The sequence below is a fragment of the Cyprinus carpio genome, chromosome A5 (assembly GCF_018340385.1).
Source record: "Cyprinus carpio isolate SPL01 chromosome A5, ASM1834038v1, whole genome shotgun sequence".
NCBI lineage: Eukaryota > Metazoa > Chordata > Actinopteri > Cypriniformes > Cyprinidae > Cyprinus > Cyprinus carpio.
In genome coordinates this window covers 14,294,351-14,315,768 of record NC_056576.1, presented here as the reverse complement: position 1 = coordinate 14,315,768, position 21,418 = coordinate 14,294,351, and the positions used below count along the sequence as shown (strand labels likewise).

The following is a 21,418-nucleotide window of genomic DNA, read 5'->3' as shown; positions in this document are numbered from 1 at the left end:
TTTGGATGTTTTAAGTCCCCTTACAAAAATGTAGCCTACGCAAAAAGTTAACATTTTTGCTGTGACCTTTTATTTTATCTTCTGTTAACACGGAAACCATGAGAGTTTCTGCGACTGCATATGATAACAGCACTGAGCCAGTTTTTTTTTTTTTTTTTTTTTTTTGCAAAACACGTCGATGTAACTATATATCAGCTATTTGCATATAAGATTGATAATATTTGTGGGCCACAAATCTCAATCTCTCTCTCTCTCTCTCTCTCTCTCTCTCTCTCTCTCTCTCTCTCTCTGAAACATTATATTTAACGGAAAATAATTACTTTAAAAGACCCTTTGCCGAAAAAAAAACAACAACCTTTAACTAAAGCCTATACTGGATTTTAATTTAATATTTTTTTTCGCCTAAATGTGTCATTGAAAAGTTTTGGTTGTTTTCTAGTAGAGCTGAATCCGTTTCTTTGCCGTCGTTTTCACCGCTGCGGATGACGTCACTCTGTGTTTCAGCACTTCTGCGCTGTCCAGCCTCTCTATCTGGACTCAGCAACCGCTAGTGCTCTCTTTTACCGGACAGCGGGTATACTCCTGACCGCCGCGCGAGACTAACTTTCCTCACAATCGATTCGTCACTGCAAACCTAACGATCTGCGATAGCGCCACCGAGCGCATTCTGCTGAGATCAGGTCCCGGTAGCGCAGCGGCAGTCACGAAGGAGCTGGCTATGCTGTTTCTCTTGGCTTGAGTTTTTGGGGGGTAGAGTTCTGCTGCGGCGCTGTCCGTGACATTGCGGTTGGAAGAGCCGCCGGTACACCACATAGATGGCGGAGAACGCTGTCAACACCGCTGTCTGTACAACGACAGGTGAGCGACTTGCGCAAAGGTAACGTTCCGTTAATCATTCAGTAATCGTACCTGCGGTGTTCTGTTAGCTTGAGAACTGGATAGGACAGGCAGAGTCGGCGTCAGAACAGATCTACTGGAGGGGCATTGGATCATCGGCGGGGGGGCACTGTCGTTTGATAAATATTTTTTTGACTATTGGCAACATCATAGTAGCATGGAAATCCAGACCAAATCTGAAAGATCTATATAGAATGACAATGAAAGATTTAAAGCCCGTTCACACAAAGAACGATGACTATAAAGATAACGATATTAGCGTCCACACCAGCCAACGATATCTTCTGTTTATTCTAAGCGCACGCTTCGTCTGGCGCTTTAAATTATCGAGCGCGTTACAGCAGGATGGATTCTGATTGGCTGTCAATTTTTTATCATTCATCAGCTGGAAAAAAATTCATTTTGAAAGTGATTCCGACGATATTGTTTTTCTTTGTGTTTATCGTTATAGTTGTGGTGTGGACTCTGCTGTTCTTTAATACTGAAAACGATTTTTAGAACTATATCTTTATTGTTATCTTTATAGTTATCGTCCTTGGTGTGAACTGGGCCTTTAGAAATTTGGGGTTTATCTAAAAGAGGAACAGAAGACAGCGCTGAAATTTGCTGTTTTTGCCGACCGGATACGGTTCCAATGATCTATATAGAATGACATTCTACCCTATAATGTTAGCTCCAATGATCTATCTATATAGAATGTCATATTAATTTTTTTTTTTTTTTTTTTTTTTTTTTTTTTTCTACCTGTCTTGATTCCTAATACACAACAGATGACGATTGTTAGGTTAAACGTTCAGAATACGATTCAATATAAGGTTAGTATAGCCCTAGTTCAGCACGTCAGCGAATGGACAGCGCTCACTCAATTGTCTCGCGTTCTATTGAGTTCAGTAGCCTACATTTTTGGGAAAAATGTACATATTTTTTGGGAAACGCACGAGGAATTGCGGCTAACGTTTATAACCTTGCACGTAGAGAGCGCTTTTTAAGAGCTAAGATAGGCTAGGCTACATCGAGGGAAACCCGGCCCAGAACAGATAGCCTAAACAACAGAACAGGACAGAAAATAATAATATAAATATAATATAGTCTAAATAAAAAACATAAAATTGGCCTACAATGACAGCTGGATATTTTTTTTATACTTAAAAAAATTTACAAATTACGACGACAAAAATAAAACACTGAATCAGTTTGAAGCTTTGAAAAACCGGCAAAAAAAAATGTCCCCATCAGACAAAGTGTTTTTCGTATAGATTGTTTGCTGAAAACTTAAGGCTTTTTTTCTTAATAAAACGATTTGCACATCATCAGACAAATGTCTGCGTATGGACCAACAGAAGACTAAAAATTCGCCTGCAGAGAATAAGGATGTCACAACAATAATGAGCCACTCACACAGGGTATAAGGTTTAACTGATTTTGTAGTTTTTTGATTTGCGTAGAATGCAAATTCTGTAGAACTTGAGAAATAGATAAAAGAAAATAAAATACAGGGAATGGAAAAAATAAAATAATACAGAAAATACAAAGTGTGCTTCAACAAATAAAATAATTTCTTTAAACACCGTTTTTTTGCTTAGGGTTTTCAAGGACTTTAAATACTCTAAAGGACTCATTTTCTAAACAAAATAAATAAAGGACAAAAAATAAATGTATTTTTCTGCTATTACTTTATGCTATACTTGGTTTTAACCTGGGTTACACACCTCCCAACAGTTTTATGCACGCACCAAGCAGAAATGACATAAGCCCGTATATCTTTACAGACAGCCAAGTATAAAACACAAATGCAGTTAGAACCCACAAACATTCATCAACAATTCACCTGTTTTTTTTTTTTTTTTTTAATTAGCTGCTAACAATCTGTCTATAATATAGACGGACAAAACTGTTTCTTCAACTTGAAATGGATTTTGCGCGCGCGCTGCAAATCAAATGTAACAAGTTTACTCGGCGACCAATAAGCATCTCCCATGACGAAGCCTAGTAACGTGCCATGAGCAACCAAAATTATGCACTTTTCCCCATTATTTTTATTTTATTACTTTAAGTTACAGTTTGAACATTTAATATTAAAATAATAACTAAAAGGGGCATTTTTTTTTGGGCCACGCCAATGGCCTGTAATAGGGGGCATCAATGACCGCTAGGGGGGGCACGGCCCTCGAATGCCCCACCACAGCGCCGGCAATGGGACGGTGACTTGCGCGCACACTCATTTTCCCATGCTTATGATGTACAGTAGCTCACGGGGTGATGAAGAACAGATTTGCTCAGTCGATTAATTTCCTTCTCAAAAGCTTAATTTTTTTAGTTTGGCCTGTCTGTTGCAGACTCTGTGCAGGGGTTTATTGTTTGTGCGTTCGCCAGTCGTCCATTATTTGTGTACTGTGTTGTATTTTCATGGCATGGGAGGTTCTCGAAAGTTGACAGGGCGAGCACCGCCCAACACAGGTCAAACTCTGATGAGATTAGAGCCGTTCAGACTAAACCACGTCCATTTGCCAAATTAATTTAACGGAGAATCGATAGAGGGAGCTACATCCGGCTCAGGAGCTGCTTCGGTGTGTGTGATATAAGCAGCATCTGCAGAACTGTGCCTGTCCTACTGCATGTTACGTTTGTGCAAACCATACCTGAATTTTTGACACATTTTGACAGATCATTGTAGCACACAAATTATTCCTATATATAGGTGTGTGTGCCATGCTTTTGACAAGTTTAGGATAAAGTGTGTTTTATAGTAATATATATATAAAAATTATTCATATATATATATATATATATATATATATATATATATATATAATATATATATATTATATATGTGTGTGTGTGCAATTTTATTGTTGTTAGGCTATATTATTATTATATTTATAAATATAAACTGAATAAGCAACGTAGGGTCAGCCTAAATATTATTTCGATTCGTAATGATTTCCTTCAAGAGATCCTCTAATATTTTTATTGATACCATTCTTACTGTTAATGTCCAAACCATTTATATAAAGCAGATTTATAAACATATTATATTATATAGATATAATTATATAAAATTAATATCCAGAAACATTAAGAAATTTGATTAGCTGCTGTCATGGTTGTTTCTTTGGCATTTCAAATCACATCAGTACTTACATCTTTAGAGGATTGAAAATACATTGTATGTATTATTATTATTGTCAAGTAAAATAAGATACATAAAAAGAAGATACATATAGTGAAACTACACTTCATAACATCCTTCGTCAGATGGGCCTTCTAACTGCAAGGGGACCAAGTAACAAAAAACATAGTCTCCAAAAATAACCCACTCCAAATATCAATTTGAAAAAACAGATATTGTTATTAATTTAAATACTTAAGATACCTACATCAGTTCAAAATCTCCCTCTCTCTCTCTCTCTCTCTGTATATACAGATATTGATATTTATTTATAGTCTTTTAGACACTCAGAGAGCCTAGAGCAAAATCCACTAGAGTTTTCTGCATGAACGTAGCATGAGTATTTTTTAGATGAAGTGCCGTGTTTCATTGTTCATGAATCATGACACTATATGACAGTGAGCTCAAACATACTAACTCAGCTTTATGTCCACTCTGCTTCTTATAGCAGAGCTTGTGTGTGTATCGGGAATAGAGTTAGGGAAGCAGAGAGAAAGAAAAAGAGGAAAGAGATGGCAGACAATGGACACCATCATGAGTGAGCAATTTATTTAAAAGACACGTCATGCAGAGGAAGGAAAGGAGGTTGGAAACTGAACTTAGCTGGAATAAAAAGAACCCCTGACAAAGCATTTCCACTGCTCTGTCAGAACCATTTTTTAAAATAGTTTATTTTTAGAGATCACAAAATGCAAATTTGTTCTGTACTAATCTGTCTAATATATTGTCAGTATGTGTGGTTTATTTTATTGAGTTTTTTTGTTCTAGTGGGTGCAAATCCCTGTGGATAAATGATATAATGTCTGACTCTATTATGTGTATGTGCCTTGAAATGACTGATTGAGCATATAGCTGAAGCAGAAGTAACTAGGCCACAGCTTCAGATTTATAATCCAGTCCAGAATGAATCAATGGTCTGTTCTTTGTCCTTGACAAAACAGAAATGAACACTCTGTTTACCTCAATTTGTCAGTTCTGTAATGCTGTGTTTTGTCTCTTTATATATTTATATATGTGTGTGTCTTAATAACTCAGATACAATATCTCTAAGTAACAAGGCCAACTATATATGTCAAGGTCTTCTCAACACCAAAGCTTGCCTTTTCTACCAGTTTTTATCACTGTTGGTGTGTTCCTTTTTCTCAGCAGTCACAAAAGTAATGACATCACCTTTAACTCCGGAAAAGAGACCTCAAAGTAATGGCCATGCATCACCAACTTACCAGAAAACCAACCAAGGCAGCCCTTCTATAAAACACGGTAAGACCACCCTACATTAATGTGCAAAAACGCTTTTAATTAAAAAACAAAAAGTGTGTACACACAGACACACACACACACACACACACACACATATACATATATATGTTCAGATTGTAGCAGATGGTTAGTTGGGGTGGCAGAGATGTTTGGAAATAGTATTTTTATTACATTTAACTATATTATATGATTGATTTTAGGGTCACATGTCATATTGTTGAAAAGGAGTTGATGGCAGAATAAACAATGGGTTCTAATGACTGAACTTTAAATTTCACTGACATATAATTTTCTCCTTCATCCTGTCTAAAGCTGAAGCTCTGACCCCACCCACTGTCACAGAAAAGAAAACTCAAACCAACGGGCCTGCTTCACCTTCATGTCATCCAGCCAATACCAACTCACATGCAGGTAAACAATGTAAGTCCCACCTTTTCTGTTGGTGTTGAGTGGATGTCTTTGATCTCATCTGATTATGTGTCTAAAAACAGTTCAAACCTCAAGCAGTGTAAATAAATGTCTAAAGAGATAAAGTGTCTTTTTTCCATTGTTTTTATGTTTCCCTGTCTCTCTCACAAAGATATGGAGGGCTATTTGAAGACAGATGATAGAATGAAACTTGCAAAGGAGAGACGTGAGGAGAGGGAGAGGAGTTTGGGTAAGCGTGTCTGTTCGTGTTTCTGAATGTGTGGGTGGCGTTGCTGTGAATTCAAATAAGTGACTCACAGGGGCGATTCTCAGATTTCAGAGGAATATGAGATGAAGGTTTAATATATGCATGTCAAATGCTTTTATTTAAATCAGCATACATTGCATCAAAGGTCTGTTTTTTATCAGTCCATGCATTCTTGGAAAGTGAACCTATGATCTTGGTATTATGAGAACCGTGCTTTACTGTTTGAATTACAGTAATAACTAAGTGGACCATAATCCTTGTCAGTAAGTGTACTGTAGATCAGTAGTGGTGGTGCATTGCATGGCACATGATTTGGTGATTTTCACAGGATGCTAGATGCAGTGCAAGTCAAGGGTTACAAATCAATTTCTTTTTTTTTTACTTCACAAATATATTAACCCAATGCTAATTGCCTAAGGTGTCAGAAACTATGATGATAAGCTTTGAGTTTATGTTACTACATAGCAAGTCAAAATAAAGTCACTAGTTTCTCTCGCTCTCTCTCAGTTGCACGGGAACAAGCTATGAAGGAGAAAGAAAGGCGGGCACAGATGCAGTATGAGAAGACAGTGGAGGAGCGCTGGAAGAGGCTGGAGGAGCAGAGACAGAAGGAGGAGCTTCGCAGAGCAGCCGTGGAGGAGAAGAGAAGACAGCAGCTAGAGGAGGAGAAGGTCAGAGATCTATCGTCAAATGCACCTGTCCTAGGACTCAGTGTTAAACCAAGGAGTCATGAAAGAGCAGATATTGATGCTAGTCTTCCCTTGACCTTTCAAATGCTATTTTCTCATTTGGAACTTTTATGCCAGATGTCAGGACACAATTAGATAATCATTCAGTCCAGCCAATAAATTGAAATATTCTTTGTAATTAATCTCCAATAGGTGTGGGGCATTTACACCTGTATTAGGAATACAATTAGGCCTGTATTTTGAATAAATTCATATGGTGCAATGCAAAACCATTTGAATTTACCAAAAAAAAAAAAGAATCACAATTTTTTAATGTCAATTTAAGCAATTTCACTGTATCTATGGTAATGAATTTCTGCCTTGCCATTTAATCTCACCCACCCACAGGGCAGACACTATTCTTGTAAAGTCATTTATCTGTTGTGAGCTTGTGAGTGTTTACTGAGTGCCGTGGCTTGTGATACTTCTCCAATAAGAGGGATTTGGCTGGATCAGATCAGACTTTATTTTAATCCTTGTCTCTTGCTGGGCTGTGGATTCATTATTCTTCTTAAACACGGCCTTCATCTGCCACACAGTCAGCTTTCACAACTATGTTCATTTTGGAAAGGCTAATCCCGAAAAGGAGTGGGCAAAGAATGAAAGATGAACAAAGTGGCATGTGGGGAAGGTGATGCTGGACTCAACAAATGTTGCTGGAAACATTTTCATAGATGCAAAGAAAATACAAATAGAAGCTTAAACGAGATGACTGAAATTTGCGTTATGAATTGCCATGTCAATATCTGAATATGCAACTTGCTGATCATATGGTGCCTATTAGTGCCATATGTCTAGAAGGGAATGAGTTAGAACTTAATGTGGAAATTTAACGTGTTAGTAAGTACTTGAGTCTGTGATATGGCACTAAACTACCAATCAAATGTTTGGGGTCAGTAGAGTAAAATTTTTTAACAAAGTTTTTGAAACAAGTCTCTTATGCTCACTAAGGCTGCACTGATTCGATCAAAAATACGGTAAAGACTGTAGTATTATTACAATTTTAAAAAACTTTATTTTAACATATTTTAAAATATATTTTATTCTTGTGATGGCAAAGCTTAATTTTTCAGCAGCCATTACTCCAGTCTTTAGTAACACACGATCTTGTAGAAATCATTCTAATATGCTGATAATATGCTGATTTGGTGCTTAAAAAACTTTTCTAATTATAATCAGTGTTGAACATTAATTTGTTAATTGGATTTTTTTTCAGGATTCTTTGATTAATCATTATACATTACGCACTTATACATTAATCATTAAAACATACATTTCTCTACTGCCACTTTTGATCAATTTCATGCATACTTGGTGAATAAAAGTATTACTTTCTTTCAAGTAAGTAAATAAATAAATAAATAAAATAGAAATCTTTAGTAGTGTACTATAAGCAATCACAAGGAATTATGGGCACCCATTGTGGTGGTACTGATGTTGTTGGTGTAAATATCCACTGGTGAAGTGAATGTCTGGTTTTTCCTGTGCTGGAACGGCACACACAGGAGCGTCTGGAAGCTCTAATGAGGAAATCACTGGAGCGCAGCTTGCAGCTGGAGAACAGGAATAAACGCTGGGCATGGGGACCCAACAGCACTGCTCAAGGTGAGTGTAATGCACACACATCACACTGGATGAAGAAAAAGAGAGACTGGGAGGAGGGGAGTGAGCACTGATGGAGTGAGAATGGAAGGAAGGCACTACTGTTAGAAAATGTTAACTTAGTTTCAACTCATAAAAATGCTATGTTGCATTCAATAAACTAAACTAAATTCAATTTAATTTATTCAGCATTTTTCTTCTTCATCTTATTTGATTTTTAAATTATTTCAAAATGTACGTTACTGAATATCCTGCTTTATTATTTACATTTTTGACAATGCAGTGAATGTTATGAAGCCGTTGTAATGCTGCTGTGACACTGCAGTGCAGTGTGTCCTTGCATTTTGTGTGATTTTCATCTGGGCTTTAGTACACAGTGTTACTAGAGCTCAGGTTTCATGCTATAGCTCATCAGAGAGGAAGGACAGACAGGCATGAGTGAATCGGCACTTTCTGCGTGCTGCTCCTCGTCCTATTGGCTTGATTTAGATACAAGCACATTCATTGGTTAAGAAATTGGTTATTGATTTGGGGCCTTAGATTTAATCATTTAAGAAGCCAGGGAAGTTCAGAAGGAAGAAAGCTTGTTTATGTAACATTTCTGAAGGCTTTTATTCATCCAAGTCATTATAGATTGTAATCAAAATTATTTAAATAAAATTATTATGATTATTTTTAAACAAAAAAATCAGTTAAGTTTATGCTTTTATCCACAGTGACTTAAATGTTTCTTAATAAAGGGATAGATAATTCTGTCATGATTTACTCACCCTTATGTTCTTCCAAACCTGTATGACTTTATTTCTTCTGTGGAAGACAAAACTATTTTGAAGAATGTTGATAGATAAACATTTTCATGGAGACAGATTAGTCTCAAATATAATTCACGCAAAAAACACGATTCACACATGCGTAAACAATTTCACATGCATGAAACCTAATTCACGTACACACAAAAAAAATTCACAAAAAAAAAATATATATTCACAAAAAGCAATTCACATGCGCAAAATAAAATTATATATTCATAAAATACATTTCACAAATGCAAAACACAATTCGTAGATATACAACTGTGCACAAAAACCTTTGAATGTTTAAAATGTACGAGTGTCGGAATGTACAAATCGTCATTTACTACGAATCCACTCGGATTTGTGTGTGTGTTTTTTGAGACTTTCCTGGCAGAGCTCTCTTCCCACGTGGGTCTGTCGTACTCTTTAGCCAATCAGATGCGAGTTTACCATTCAACCAATCATATCATAAGCCACCGAGAGTGCATTCAAGGAGCACGATTCTGCGCACCTTTTGCGCAATATGGATTAATTAGAACGGAAATTAAGCCTTTACATCAGTAATCCCATAGACAGTAAAAGAAATGGACACAGCGACCCAATTGGAACTCAATTGAGACAAGTGAAGCCCATTTTTAGCGATTTTTAGAACTTCCGTTTCTGACGCGCAGACTCAAACTAAGCTTGATGACGTCAGCAACCTGTCTGACAGATGTAAATCTTCTAGTAGCTTTCGTGCAAACTGCCATTGTTTAATCTTGCAGAGGACGGCGAGCTTGAGCGGGGAGTTCTTTGGCGGTGACTGAGCAGGAGTAAGTATTCTGATTTCATTATTTTGTATAGTATTTTAAAATGTAACGCCAGGGCTTCTATGGGCTTCTCTCTTGACGTCTCCCCGATTGCCTGCGAGCTTCTGAATGCACTCTCGGTGGCTTATGATATGATTGGTCGAATGGTAAGCTCGCATCTGATTGGCTAAAAGAGTATGACAGACCCACGTGGGGAAGAGAGCTCTGCCAGGAAAGTCTCAAAAACACACACACACAAATCCGAGTGGATTCGTAGTAAATGACGATTTGTACATTCAGACACTCGTACATTTTAAAACATTCAAAGGCTTTTTGCGCACAGTTGTATATCTACGAATTGTGTTTTGCATTTGTGAAATGTATTTTATGAATTATAATTTTTATTTTGCGCATGTGAATTGCTTTTTGTGAATATATATTTTTTTTCACGCACGTGAATTTTTTTTTGTGTGTTACGTGGATTAGGTTTCATGCATGTGAAATTGTTTACGCATGTGTGAATCATGTTTTTTGCGTGAATTATATTTGAGACTAATCTGTCTCCATACATTTTCAGTTCTCACTGACTTCCATTGCTTGGATAAAAATCTAATATATAAAACAAAATACAATGTAATGGGAACCAAAAGTGATTATCAGCATTCATTAAAAAATCACATGAGGGTGAGTAAATGATGACAGAAAGTATTTTTTTTGGGGGGTGAACCATCCCTTTTTACCCCAGAAATATGAATGCTTACTGAGAGCACTCAATGGTGATTTCAGTAGTAAAAGTGTGTTCTGATGATGATGCAGTGTGTGTATGTGAAGGATGCAGGTTTTGAGTTTGAGTGTGTCTGAAAAGAGCTCAGCCCTGCTCATTGTGTCTGGCTGCCATGCTTAAAGAGTGTCAGAGGATGTGGTGAACGTTAGTAAGTGTGTGTGTTTAGGTACACACGCCACTCCAAAAACACACACTTCACCTAAGGGTGCCCAGTCTGTCCATAACCCTCTGCTGTTTCTGCTGTGCTCTACCGTGACCCTATCGCCAGGTGACTGGGAGAATGCCCCGCCTCCTCACTCTGCTGCCTCTGCTCTCCCCCATGACCTCGCTGCCCCCTCTCCTGCTGCCATCGAATCAGGCAATGGTATGAACCCTAGCTGGCCTTTTCTCATCCCCTCTTCCCTCCTGTCCCTTCAGATTGACATCGTTTTTGGTTTCCATCCTAAAAACCAGCCTGCTCTCCTTCCCCTGTTCCGTCTTGAGCTAAGTGGAGTAAATGCTTGCATATCCATATTTGACCCAGCTGCATTTACATTAGGTCTCAAAAAGAGACTGTTCATAAGTGCTATGTAAAATTAGCTGACTTGAAACAGTTTTTGATCAAGAGCCAGAAAGATAAGGGGATGAAAAGAGGAGGCTGCTTTGAAGTATAATAATGTCCAGTATTTGTTTTGCTGAGCAATTCACATGCTGCTATACCCAATCTGAATGTACAGTGCTTTGCAGAAGTACTCAGACCAATCATACATTCTCTTAATCACTGAATTACAAATCCTTCATTGAAATTCAGGGGTTTGTGATTTTGTTTTATTAAGTACTAAAAATGAATAAGTGGTGCTTGCTATGGCAAATTCTAATGTTTTTTTTTTATTCTGACTGAAAATATTAGATTTTTGCTTGGCAGATGATAAAACAGGCAAACATCAAAAACATCAGCAAAATATGACCATAGGTTTAAGGTGCAGACACATTTCTTATTGTTCGGCGAATTTTCATGGGCAAAATCCAGTCATTTCATTAGGAATGCATGCAGTCATGAGTTTAGTGTGAGAGTGAAATATTTCCACATGCAAAGAGTGAAAATTGGTCACACAGATGTACTGTGTCGAAGAACAGAAAGCTACATGGTTTGATAGTGACCTCTGTGTGAGCAGTGCTTCATACATTGCTACACTACTGACAATAGACAATGAACCTTTTTTGTCTGCAAATTTTTGCAAATTTGATCAAATTTTAAACTCAAGGATACCATATCTTGGGTGGGTTATGTTGACTTGGGCCAGTACAGCCACATGGAAACCACCCAGAACACTCTAGAAACCGCATAGCAGCATGCTAGCAACCACATAGCAACACCCTGGCAACCATTCAGAAAACCCTTGCATCAAGACAGAATGTTTGCACAGGACAGAACCATTTGCAATGTAAAAATACCGATTAGTTAAACAGAAAATGGTCTAAAACATAGGCTTATTTCTGGTCTCAGTTCAGCTGATAATCTGTGGCTCTGTTTCATTATGGTGGTAAGCAATATCAGTGTTTTGAAATAAAAACAAAAAAGCTGTTGAATTGTGAGTCGGAATTCTTTAGTACGGCACTGTATATTCAATGTGCACTGGTCTGTAGCTCAATACTTGATTGGAGAAAGTCAAAGCAAATCTGAATGTCTGTGTGCTGCTGTGTCTTTTTGTGAGTTTTGTATTGATTGTGATTGTACTTTTTTTTTACTTACAACCTCATGTGTGTGAACAAGTACTTATTTGCAGTACCATCACCGCTATATGTTTTTTTTTCAATATTATATTGCGTGTGCATGTTTGTCTGTTCTTGGGTAGTTTTTCTTCCTAATTAGATCTCAGCTGAATTGTTTGATTTATTTGAGAGTCATGGTTCTATAACATAACCATACACAAACACACAAACACACTGATCTATGCATAAATCACCCAGAACCCATTTCAAAACTCATAATTGGCCTTCATCATTATTTCTTCTTTATATCCTACTAAGGTTTGTCAGAAAAGGTACAATATCTGCATTATTTTATCAAAATTAAAATGTTATATATTTTTTGTTTAACTTAAATCAATAGTCACTAAATCAATAATATGCTATTATCCTTTTATCATAAAGTTTACATTTTTAATACATGTTTTAAGGGGGCTGTGGACACATTTCCAAATTCATTCCTTTATCTTTCCATTCATATTAATGTTATGTTTGTTCCATCCATTCGATTCATCCTTTCCCCCCCCCCGATTCTCTCCATCCCTCCATCCCTCTCTTTGTCAGCCCATCATGACCATCTGAACTCTATGGACAAAAAAACGCCTCCTCACACACACACCCTCCGCACTGGCTCACTGTAACAGTGCTGCAGAGCTGCATCTGTCCTGTCTATGCTGCAAAGGTAACACACACACACACCCCCACATACTCAGCCCGCAACAGGTGTATTATCTTATTAAAGCTTCACACAAGAGCTGAATTACATCACTGTACATGAATACAGTTTTTGTTTGTTTTATTTTAGATAACCAAAGGGTATGTGTTTAATTGTGGCTTGCTAATTATTTTATGTCGTTTTTTTTTAACTGAGTAGCCACAAGTTGTAATATTGAGAGATCTGCTCTGACCAGGAAATGCTCATCTGTCTCTCTCATGCAGTGCCCTCCAGTCCTCACAGAGGGTCACCAAGTCGCAGAAGAAACAATCCTGTGCCAACAGAAGAATCCAGTGGCGCTCTCACTGCCCCTAACACCCCCAAGGTCAGGACAGATCTATAACAAACTCAAAAGCACACCTCTTCTGTTCATAGAGGTACAAGACAAAAGCTTTCAGTAAAGTAGGCTACATACTGAGAGTGTCATTTTAGTTGTACAGTCCACACAGACATGCAGAAGCAAACAAACACTTTTATCCCTCTGTGGTATATAGTATGGATTAAGTTCTATTTTTTAGTTTATATTTTTTTCTGTTTAACTTTTTAAAATAGCTTTAATAACAATTTAAAAAAACAATGGTGTCCAGGTATTATCTTTTTTTTGCCCTTGTTATCAGCAACTCCTCTAAATAAATTAATTTTTATTAATGAAAATTGCCATATGGCAGTATTTTCTCAATATTTTATAAAACTAAATTTTTAAGTAATGGATATGTTCAGCAAGGATGCATTCAACTGATCAAAAGTGACAGTAAAGATATTCATAATGTTACAAAATATTTATATTTCAAACAAATGCTATTCTTTTTACATTTCTATTCATCAAATAATCCTGAAAAAATGTAGCATGGTTTCCACAAAAATATTAAGCACAACTGTTTTATATGAATACGAAATCTATGATAATATGAAATGTTTCTTGAGCACCAAATCAGCACATTAGAATGATTTCTGAAGGATCATGTGACATTGAAGCCTGGAGCAATGGCTGCTAACAAATTCAGCTTTGCCATCAAAGGAATAGAATATTTTATAATATTACTGTGAAGGAAGAAAGGAAGGAAGCTGTTATTTTGCCATCTGGCAGCAGTGTACCATAGAGCATTATGTGTTATTTGTGTTTGTTGCAGAAGGAGAGACTGCGTAGAGAGAGGAGGACTGGTTCTCCGGCCACAGGTTCACCGGTTAGGAGAGCCAAATCTCCTGCTGATGTGACCCACCGCTCTGCCTCACCTGCCACACCCAAGTAAGACAGAGACACACTTACCTATATATATATATATATATATATATATATATACATATATATATATACATATATATATATATATGTATATATGTATGTATATATATATATATGTATGTATGTATATATAATGTATTATTATGTATTTATGTTGCATATTTTATATTATATATATATATGTATATATATTTTTATATATTTTTTTTTTTCATATATACATAAGATGCTGACATAAGTGACCTCAGATTAATTACATTTAGTTTGATTCGGTAATGTGCTGACTATAAGCATCTGAATCAGCTCTCTGTTTGTATGGTTTGAGTTATTGCCTAAAAGTCGTACTCAGTCACCCTGTACAGTGCGGCAGTATACGAAACACAGACCCGCCACACCGGTCAGTGACAGCAACAGGAAGACAGAAGACAAGCAAGCCGAGGATGTCAAAAGTCAGGATCCAAAGGAGGGCAGTTCTCTCAAGGCTGAGATCCATCAGAACAAGAGCCCTGACAATGAAAGTTTGGATAAGACACCAAAAATGGAGACAACGGTTTCCATAAAACAACCACAAAAAAAAAAAAAAAAAAATATAAAAAAACACAAAAATGTCAAACAAAAAAAAAAAAGTAGTTTTGTAAAAAAAACAAAAAAAAAAAGAATGAAATGCTGGAGACCCCTGAGAAAAAACATCCCAAATCAAACTGTAATGATGTGACTGCTATCAAGTGTGCAGGTGGGTCTGAAACCTGTAATACAATATGAAACTTCTCAAGCCATTTCACGACCTTTCAAATATAGCTTATTGATCATATTTTTTAATGTGTTACTGTCTTATCTTTTGGTTTACATCAAATAAATTCAGTTCAAATGATTCATACCACTTACAAAATATACCAAGTAAGGTACAATTAAAAGAAAATAATGAAAATAATCAAGTTCCAAATAAAAAAAGGAAAATAATTAAACATAATGTAGTAGTATAACTTTCATTTAGTTCACTGAATTATCAAATTTTTTTTAAAATAATAATTATTATTATGTGATGTAATATATGAAACATTTTTGAATTAGACGTTCAGGAAAAAATATGATATACACTACTGTTGTGAGATATATTGATGTGATATAAGATGTTGGTCATATTGTATACCTTGTATACTTAGCCTTATTAGTGTAAAAGAATCACTAAATAAATTAGGCCCTTGAGACTAAAGGGATCCTGCTTTGTGGTCCTTGGGCTTTAAAAATATATATATATTTTAAACTTGTTTAAACTCATTTTTACTGCAGGGACATTCATCATTTGCATCCCCTTCTCATTACCAGCAGCTTCAAATTGTGAAAATGATTTACACTTGCTTATCTTTATTTACTCTCTCACAGATCCTTCACCTGTGAACTCTCCTGGCAGGGTGGTTGCTGGAACGACAGATGCTGAGGAGGCGTCTCGTCTGTTTGCAGAACGCAGGCGTCTGGCCAGAGCGCTGAGGGAACAGGAAGAGAAACAATGCAGGGAATCGGAGGAGCAGGAAAAGTATGCATGTGTATGACTGACCATGTATTTCTCTGAACTAGTGTACAAAGTGTTCAGTGCTTGCTGAACGTGACTCAGACATTATAATGAGTATGCGTCGCATAACTTTGTTAACATATTTGGAATATTGTGCTAGACATTTTAATCTGTGGGGAGTTCCATCAGTTTTGAAGGTGCTTTTTGTATGTGTTTTTCAATTAGAATCAATTCAAATTGATTAATAAAGCACATAAAAACCATAAAGTACCAAACTGCTGTACAATTATAAGAAACTGAAAGATATCTTTTAAAAAGACAGATGTAAAAAATAATTAAACATTTTAAATGCATGAAAGAAAAAATAAGTTGAATACTTTGACATTTTGTGTGTGCTGGATAAAGACTGTGTTGGTCTATGTGTGATTTTCAGACTGAAGACTGAGCAGCTTAAGAAGAGGCAGCTGGAGGAAAGAACTCAACAAGAAGAGAAGGCTCGTCAAGCTGAGGAAGAGAAATGTAGGCAAGAGCAAGAACGGAAGAAGAGAGAGCAGGAGGAGAAAAAACATAAGGAGAAAGAGCTTCAGGCCCTGATGGAGAAAGAGGTCAGAAGATTTAAAGTGAGATTACCCCTTTTAGTCATTGGACCAATAGGCATTAGCTTGCATTTAAATTCCAAACTTCTGAAGAATGTAAAATCCTGTTTTAAATAATAAGGCCAAGTACGAACTGTAGTTAAATAGGGTTCTAAATCTGATTTTGCATCTGCTCATATCTATCTATATCAGTCTATCTGTCATTCTTCTCTGATGTTCTGTCTCTAGACTCCTAAGCTTCAGTTGTGCTTATGTGTTTAATAGAAAGAGGAGGCAGAAATTTGTTCTCAAAAGGATGCTGAGCGTCAGCAGCAGGAGAGAGAGCTTTTCAAACAGCAGGAGGAACAGGAAAGACAACAACGAAAAAAGGTAGTATAACCAGCATCAAGCCACAGTAAACAACTTTGCACAGATCAGCTGTATACTACACTAAATAGTACTACACTAAAATGTGCTTTAAATGTTCCCTGTAGAGAATTGAAGAAATAATGAAGAGAACCAGAAAGGGTGACGGCGAGATGAAGGTATCAGTAAGAAACAAACCATCCATCACTTTAACTTTGTAACTGTTTAGAGTCTTCAGTGAGTTGAATACAGTATGTGTACTACACTGTACAGTAGTAAAGTGTGACTTTCACAAAAAAGCAATTAGTTAAATTAGGCAAAGCATGGTACATTTGAGACAAATAACTACATGGATTACCATCCATGTGTATGTGACGCAAATATCCCCTTTTTGTGTCAAGTAAAAAAAAGTTGGAAATGATTGCTCTGAAAGGTAAAGTAACAGAATGACCTGATATTCACACAGAGAGAGGACAGCCCAGATCCCTTATCTCCTGTCTCCCACCCCGTCTCTCCTCCAGGTAGGACTCAACCCTGCTTTCTCTCGCACTCACTTTCACACACCAAACATGGTTGAAATGTATGTTAAAGACTACATTTTAAATTATTATTGGGTGTTATTTAACCTATGTGGCTTTCCTTACAAATGATTCCCATGCATGTAGAGTTGCTTATTTTTGTGAATGCATCTAAAAGTGTTCACTACTGCCAATCGTAGTCAGTTTCAGATTGTTCTCCCCTAGAGGCATATGTGTATATACTGCTAATGTGTCAGCAGGCCTGCTGGTATTTTTCCATCGCTGCAGTATCTACAGCAGCGGCATGAGAGGGCAGCAGGGGATCATATTCACTGTCATAGCTTGCTTTCAATGTGATCTATTCAAAGACCGCACTGACTATATTTAGTCTGCCTGCTCTGCTTCACATTGCAGTCATTTGTGTGGTTTTTGACTGTATTAGGTGTTTTAGAAAGATGTGTTTGTGACATGATGCATGTAATGAATCAAAATAAGAAAAATAACTAGTGTAGAAAGTGTTCAGTTCAGTTGTTGACCGTGACTCAGGTATTTATAATAAGCATGCATTGCATAACAAATGTTAAATGTTTTGTAGTCTTGTGCTAGAAAGTTTATAGTAAATCTGTGGGCATTTCCGTCAGTTTTGGATATAAAACTTAGAAAGGATGCATTAAATTAAAATTAAAAATTAAAAACATTCAGTAAAAACTTTTAAATTGTTACAAAAATATATATATTTAAAATAAATATTATTATTTGAACTGTCCTTTCATCAGAGAACCATATAAAAGTATATCATGGTTTCCACAAAAAATATTAAGCAGCACAACTGTTATTAACATAGATAATAAGAAATGTTTCTTGAGCACCAAATTAGCAAATTAGAATGATTTCTTAAGGGTAATATGACACTGAAGACTAGAGTAATGGCTGCTGAACATTTAGCTTTGCTATCACAGGACTAAACTACATTTTAAAATATATTAAAAACATTTTTTAAATTGTTATAATTTTTCACAATTTTTTAAGTTGGTAACCATTTGACCTCAAGTTCTGAAGACAAATCTCAGGCCAACCCCATTCAGACAACCTCTGTGCATGGCCAGATCGACAAACAGGAGAGTCCGGGGAAAAGACCAGAGAATGGATGTGCAAATGAACACATGCCCGCAAAAAATCCCTTCTTGAACGGCCAAGTGAATATTAACTCTACTGCAGTGAAAACAGAAGAGAAAGGAAAGGCAAGTGAAGAGAATGCCAAGACTATTAGACAAGAGAGCGAGCAGGTAAAGACCCAAAGTTTACAAGTGAAGGAAGAGATAAAGCGAGAAGACACATCAGCAGCAAAGGTGGCGGTAACCCCACTGAAGAGCTCGCCTGAAAACACAGTAGCAAATATTAAGAGTATTGTGATGACAGACAGTAAACCCCAAGTTTACACCCAAGTGAAAGCACCTGTAAATATTCCCACTCACAACTTACAGGAAACCAACCTGACCAATGGAAAAAGCCAAACTATCACTCAGGTGGCCAAACAAGTGGCCAGTAACCAAGTGAAAACACCTGATCCTGTACAAATGAATGGACAGGCCATAGCTCAGGGACCCAGGAAGGATATCACTGTGAAGAAATCCGACATCCCCCATGCCAATGGACAGGGGAGTTCAATGGTAACTGTCCCAAAAGCAAAGACTTTCACTCAGGCTGGTGGACATATGATAACACAGGTGAAATCAAAGGAGGGAGGGAATGACATCCCACCCTCTATCTTGACCCCCTTACCAGAGTCAAAACCCCCTCTGCCTCTTATTCGTCTGGACACTTTGGAGGGGAAGAGTGGAGCGGCAGAGGACTCTGCAGATGAAGTGCAGTACATGGAGGTTAGGTGAGTTTGACACAGTCACTGTGTCAACATATCCTGTACACTGGACTGCCCTACACTGACCAGGTAGGAACTGCATCACAGTAAAACAAAAGGTTATAAAAGAAATAGAATAAAATGCATTTATGATTTTTACACACACCAATACTTGATCTGCACCAATCTATCGTCTCCTTAATTGTTATATGTAATGTAATCATTACTAAGACCTGATTTGTAGACAAACTTTGAACAAGATATAATATATATTTTTAAAAATCGAACGAAAAACAGAAAAAAGACTATATTTAATATTTACAAAATATTTAGCTTTTTTAAAAACATTCTCCATTGTAAAAATACATTTCATGACATACATTTTTGTATATTTGGTATCTTCGGCATGAAATTCATTATTCTGAACAGATATTGCCCAATTATCAACATCTGGGGAATATGAGGCCCAACTACAGTACCTCATATTTACTGGGAATATTGTGTTCTTGTTTTTTTTTCTATTCTCAGCCCTGTTTCGAAGGAGGAGTTAATTTCCGTTCCAGAATTCTCCCCAGTGACCTCTCCCCAGCAGAATGAAATGAATAACATTTGTGCTCTAGAGGACCTGTTGGATCTGACAGGACAAGTAGTATATCCCAGACTCTCTCCTGCTGCTAGCTTGGGCGACTGCAACAAGAATCTAATAGAAGGGGTCTGTAGCCCTGGATCCGATTCTAAACTCATCCCTCCATCCTCTGATAAACACCATGTACAATAAGGTACAAAGTTGGTTGAACATAATTTTTGATGTACTTTTGCATGCAAAAGATAAAAATAGAAAGCAGTAACAGATCTACACTACCATTCAAAAGTCTGGGGTCAGTGTGACTTTAACAGACTACAGTATTTATTGACTATTATCAGTGTTGAAAACAGTTGTGCTTCTCAATATATTTGTGGAAATCATGCAAGACTTCAGGGTTTTTTGATGAATAAAATGTTCAAAAAAACTGCATTTTTGTATCAATGTCAATATCTCTAATGTTACTTTTGATCAATTTAATCATCCTTTCTGCATAAAGGTATTCATTTCTTTTATTAATTTATTTGATAAACATATTTCTGTTCATTTACCAGGTAATGTGGCAGACTACATTGGTGCAGCTGACTGCAATGGGATAACTACTCATCTCATTTGACAAAAAAAAGAAAAGAAAATGGAAACGAAAGGAGAAAACACTGCTAGGCATTAGTGTGAAATTTGTCCATCTAGTTTCAATATTGTCCTCATTAAAAATGAATTCCTTTTGCCTTTAATCTTTACAGCACAAAAACCAAGTGTATTGAAGCTGTGTTTCAATTTTATGGACAGAATTTAATTCAAGTGTGAAATGTTCACTAGACGTGTGTGTTGTGTGTATGTTTATATACGTACAGGATGGCCAAAATTGCTGGTTAGCGGGTTTGGACATGAAGGTATCTTATGCCAGAGTTCAACATTTTTCAATGACATCGTCATCACTGGATAGAGACAGAACACTAATTGGTTACTCTTATATTTTAAGCATAATTGTATGAAGTATGAAATAGTGTGAAATAATAACTCTTTGTAGTTAGAAATACATGATAAAAAGGTGTCTTTGCCAGTTGATTCTCTCTCTCATTTGTAACAGTATTATTATGAACTGTTTTGTTGAGTAATTGCTGTGTATTTTAAGCTCAACTAACATCTCCTGCATTGCATCACTGTATTGAACCCCTATTTTGCTATTACATGCTTGTACTGCAGGACATTAGCACATTAGAGAAATATGACCATCAGTGAATACAGCATGTATATTATAAAGAATTAAAGGTGGTAAGCCCATTTAAAGCCCTAGTTTACCAGTAATTAACTATATTAATGTCACTTTTTGTTTCCGGTGTCATCACTGTGCTTAATGTAGTTTCAATCTCAGAAGTTCTTGACAAATGTAAACCAGTTACCATACATTATTCACTAAAATCCTTAACAAAACGTCCAAACCAAAAACCCATCTGTGTGATTTTACTTACCTGAACACTTCAACAGTCTATGGATGTTGCAGGTGTACATTTGTTAGGAGTGGGTGGGAATGAGAGTTGACAGATTTGTTGTTTAATTGTTCTATATAGTGTGAATGCGCAAAAAAGCTTGCTTGAAAAACTGTTTAATTAGCCTGCAGGTA

The 21,418-nt window shown here is 36.6% G+C and overlaps 1 protein-coding gene across 1 annotated transcript; it reads left to right on the top strand.

Annotated features, from left to right (window-relative positions):
- The first annotated feature begins 432 nt into the window (after window positions 1–432).
- On the top strand, window positions 433–21,190 carry LOC109090463 (MAP7 domain-containing protein 2-like). Its single transcript, XM_042754289.1, is given in 21 exon segments — window positions 433–858; window positions 5,213–5,326; window positions 5,639–5,746; window positions 5,907–5,984; window positions 6,510–6,673; window positions 8,236–8,335; window positions 10,967–11,062; window positions 12,991–13,021; window positions 13,023–13,108; window positions 13,366–13,466; window positions 14,272–14,386; window positions 14,708–15,019; window positions 15,022–15,117; window positions 15,768–15,918; window positions 16,328–16,499; window positions 16,755–16,859; window positions 16,964–17,014; window positions 17,302–17,356; window positions 18,383–19,238; window positions 19,740–19,990; window positions 20,349–21,190. Coding segments are annotated over 20 exon segments (3,084 nt in total). The 5' UTR covers window positions 433–815; the 3' UTR covers window position 19,990; window positions 20,349–21,190.
- Window positions 21,191–21,418: the final 228 nt, after the last annotated feature.